Source organism: Camarhynchus parvulus, unplaced genomic scaffold (genome assembly GCF_901933205.1).
Source record: "Camarhynchus parvulus unplaced genomic scaffold, STF_HiC, whole genome shotgun sequence".
NCBI classification, from domain to species: domain Eukaryota; kingdom Metazoa; phylum Chordata; class Aves; order Passeriformes; family Thraupidae; genus Camarhynchus; species Camarhynchus parvulus.
This window is the reverse complement of record NW_022147673.1, coordinates 4625-8431: the sequence shown is the minus strand read 5'-3', so window position 1 is coordinate 8431 and position 3807 is coordinate 4625. Positions and strand designations below refer to the sequence as shown.

Genomic DNA, 3807 nt, shown 5'->3' with positions numbered 1-3807 from the left:
AGAAGTGCTGTCAGTTTGTTCATTCAGCACTGTCAGAGCTGGGCCCTGTCCCAGCGGGGTTGGAGCCTCACCTGGGGCTGGAGGCACCTGCAGGAATTGCCAGTGCCCAGGAGTGGCTCTGCAGCCCTTGGCTGTGACAGCTTCCCCAGCTGCTGTGTGGGTCTGGGGGATGGTAAAGGCTGAGGGTAACTGGGGCTGGATCTTTGTTAATCACTGCAGGCAATCTTTGGTGGGGATGGTTGGGTGCATTGCTGAGCTTCTGCTTTTGTAACTATTTTCTAATGATTATGTGTTTTGCTGAGCTTCTCCTTTTGTAATTTTTTGCAGATATACATTATATAAATTACACAATTCCTTCATTTGGTGTCTGTGTCTTTGGTGCTGATCCTGCCCACTGGCAAAACTGACCCTGTGGGCTCCACAGAACCAAGGGGCCCTTGTGACCCTGTGGGGCCTCATGGAACCACTGAGACCATTCTGACACTGTGGGGACTCGTGGGGACAAGGCTCCATTGTTTTCCCCTCTCTGGCACTGCCCCAGCCCAGCAGAGCAGCAGAGTCAGGTCTGGCCCTGCAGCAGGAACTGGAGGCACTGCAGGTCAGGGACAGCCACTCTGTGTCTGGGATGCTCAGCAGATGCTCAGCTCGGGCAGCTCCTGCAGCCCCAGGGCCAGCCCCGCTGCCCAGCCCAGCACAGAGTTGGCCCCGGGGCTCCTCAGGCAGCTCCTGCTGGCCCAGGGACAGGGCAGCCTCTTGCCAGGGCTCCTCTGCACAGCCACGGGCTCCTGCTCTGCTCCTGGCCCGTGCCAGCTGCCCCCAGAGCCTTTCCCAGGGGAACAGGTCTGTGCTGGCCCGAGCAGCCATTGCTGCAGCCCTGCCCTGCTCCCCAGAGCCTGAGCTGGGGCTGCTGCTCTGCAGTGCACGGGGCTGTGCTGCCCGGGGCCCTGGGTGCCTCTGCTGGGCTCTGGGGCTCAGCCTGGGACACAGAGGCAGCTGATGGTGCTCCTGCACTGACCCCCTCCCACACGGGCTCTGCGGGGGGCCATGGAGGGGGCTCAGAGGTGCCTGCCTTGTTCCAGGGCTGCCAGAGGGGCTTGGGGCTGCCCTGGATCCTCCTGGGGGAGATCCCTGAGGGTCAGAGGAGTCAGTGCCCAGACTCCTTTCCCTGTGCCTGCTGTGTCCCTGGGCTGCAGAGCTCTCCTGGCTCACAGCAGACATTCAGTCCCTGATCTCGGGTGACCCCACCCTGGCCAGGCCGTGCCCAGTGAGCTCCACTCCCTGCTGGTCCCTGGCACACTCTGTCCCTGCAGGTCCCCTGTGCTCTCCTGCAGCTCCCAAGGCCCTCCAGACAAACATTCCCCTGCCATCAGCCCTGGCACAAGCTGCAGAGCCCCAGGAAGGTTCAGCACAGACCATTCACCATCTGATGGGCACTGGCCACCAACAAGCAAAACCTGACCCAGGCCTGAGTCCCCTGCAGGCCCCAGTGAGACCCTGATCTCATCCCACTGAGCCCTGGGAGAACAAGGAACAGAAGGAGCCCCTGAAGAGTCCTGAGAGTGCCTCTGGAGGGGAGCAAAGCCTCCCTGCCCTGCCCTCAGGAGATGCCCTTTGCTGGTGGAGCTGCTGTGCTGGAGCCCAGCTGTGTCCCAGCAGTGCCCATGGCCTGGCCCTGCCTGAGGTCACAGCAGGGACACAGCAGGACAGTGACCAAGCTGCCAGAGCACTCTGGCCTTGCACCCACAGCAGGGCTGGGAAGGGGAGTGTGGAGCTGGGGGGAGCAGAGGTGCAAAGAGGCAGGGCCATTGTCCCTGGCTGTGCTGCTGTGCTGGGAGCCCCTTCCCTCCAGCTCTGCTCACAGGCACTGCCCCTGCAGAGCCAGAGAAGGGCTGAGGAAATGCCTTGGACACACAAGTCAAGGCAGACGCTGGTTTTTGTTGAAATGAACAGGGAACAAGCTCCTGAAAGTCTTTGTGTTACACAAGAAAAGTAGATGCTCATGTTGACATACTCAGCGTAGTACTACAGTATTTTATAAAAAACATTGTCACACCAGAAAAATAATAGGAAAAGGTCCCAATGAAAAACTGCACAATTAGGAAAAAAAAGCCTGAGATTGTAAAGAGTTACATTCTGAAGGTTATGGAGCAGAAAAAAGAGAGTTTATTGTTTCTGAAAAGACACAGTCATCATTTTCCTCAGGGCATCCTTGAGCTCTTGGTTCCTCAGGCTGTAGATGAGGGGGTTCAGGGCTGGAGGCACCACCGAGTACAGAACAGACAGGGCCAGATCCAGGGATGGGGAAGAGATGGAGGGGGGCTTCAATTGAGCAAATATGCCAGTGCTGAGGAACAGGGAGAGCACAGCCAGGTGAGGGAGGCAGGTGGAAAAGGCTTTGTGCCGTCCCTGCTCAGAGGGGATCCTCAGCACAGCCCTGAAGATCTGCACATAGGAGAAAACAATGAACACAAAACAACCGAAACCTAAACAGGCACTAACAGCAATGAGGCCAAGTTCCCTGAGGAAGTTGGAGTGTGAGCAGGAGAGCTTGAGGATCTGTGGGATTTCACAGAAGAACTGGCCCAGGGCATTGCCATGGCACAGGGGCAGGGAAAATGTATTGGCTGTGTGCATGAGAGCATTGAGAAAGGCACTGGCCCAGGCAGCTGCTGCCATGTGGGCACAAGCTCTGCTGCCCAGGAGGGTCCCGTAGTGCAGGGGTTTGCAGATGGACACGTAGCGGTCGTAGCACATGATGGTCAGGAGGGAAAGCTCTGCTGAGATGAAGAAGACAAGCATAAATAACTGAGCAGCACATCCAGTGTAGGAGATGTTCCTGGTGTCCCAGAGGGAATTGTGCATGGCTTTGGGGACAGTGGTGCAGATGCAGCCCAGGTCGCTGAGGGCCAGGTTGAGCAGGAAGAAGAACATGGGCGTGTGCAGGTGGTGGCCGCAGGCTACGGCGCTGATGATGAGGCCGTTGCCCAGGAGGGCAGCCAGGGAGATGCCCAGCAAGAGGCAGAAGTGCAGGAGCTGCAGCTGCCGCGTGTCTGCCAATGCCAGCAGGAGGAAGTGCCTGATGGAGCTCTGATGGCAACGTCAGAGCAACCCTGAGGAGGCTGGAAAAGCAACACTGATGCTGCCTCTGAGAGGCCCTGTGCTGATTTCTGTCACTGCCTGGTTTATTCAGATCTGAGAGAAAATCTATTTATTTTCCTCAGCCTGAACTGAGAGATGAATATCTATGTGCAATTTCCCATCCCGGCAACACAGAGCAGTAGATTAAAAAAGCAGGAATTTGCCTTATGCAGCCCCTGCCTTGCTGTGCTCCCTGTATAATCTACTTGGAAATGTTCTGCAGTTAAATGCCATGCTGGGAGCAGCCCTGAACAATGCAGCATCCTCCCCACACAAGGAGAACACTTCCAAGCCTGACCAGCTGTCTCCTCCCACCCAGACCTTGTCCCCCAGCGCTGGGAGCAGCTGCCAGGGCTGGCTGAGAGCTGTCCCTGGCAGGCAGCAGAGTCCCTGCCCCAGCACAGCGCCCTGGGCTGCAGGACCCTGCTCTGCAGGACAGCCCTGGGCACCCCTGGCTGCTCTGCACAAGAGACAATCAGAGAATGTACTCACAGGCTCTGCAGGCATTGGGATGTTCCAGCTGTAGGAGATGGCTCCAGGAGCTGCAGCTGCATTGTCCTGCAGCCAGAGGTTCCTGTGCCAAGGGCTGGCAGTGATTGTGCCCCAGGCACTTCTCAGCACCTTCCCAGCCCTGACTGATTGAAGCTCTCTGTGCCTCTGTGCTGTGCC

At 57.7% G+C, this 3807-nt stretch overlaps 1 protein-coding gene across 1 annotated transcript; it reads right to left on the bottom strand.

Annotated features, from left to right (window-relative positions):
• Positions 1 to 2163: 2163 nt before the first annotated feature.
• LOC115915839 (olfactory receptor 14J1-like) lies at positions 2164 to 3087 on the bottom strand (the record flags this gene model as incomplete). The annotated part of the gene is made up of 1 exon (XM_030969556.1): positions 2164 to 3087. A coding segment is annotated over one exon (924 nt), but the record flags the coding sequence as incomplete, so codon positions are not given.
• Between the last annotated feature and the right edge of the window lie 720 nt (positions 3088 to 3807).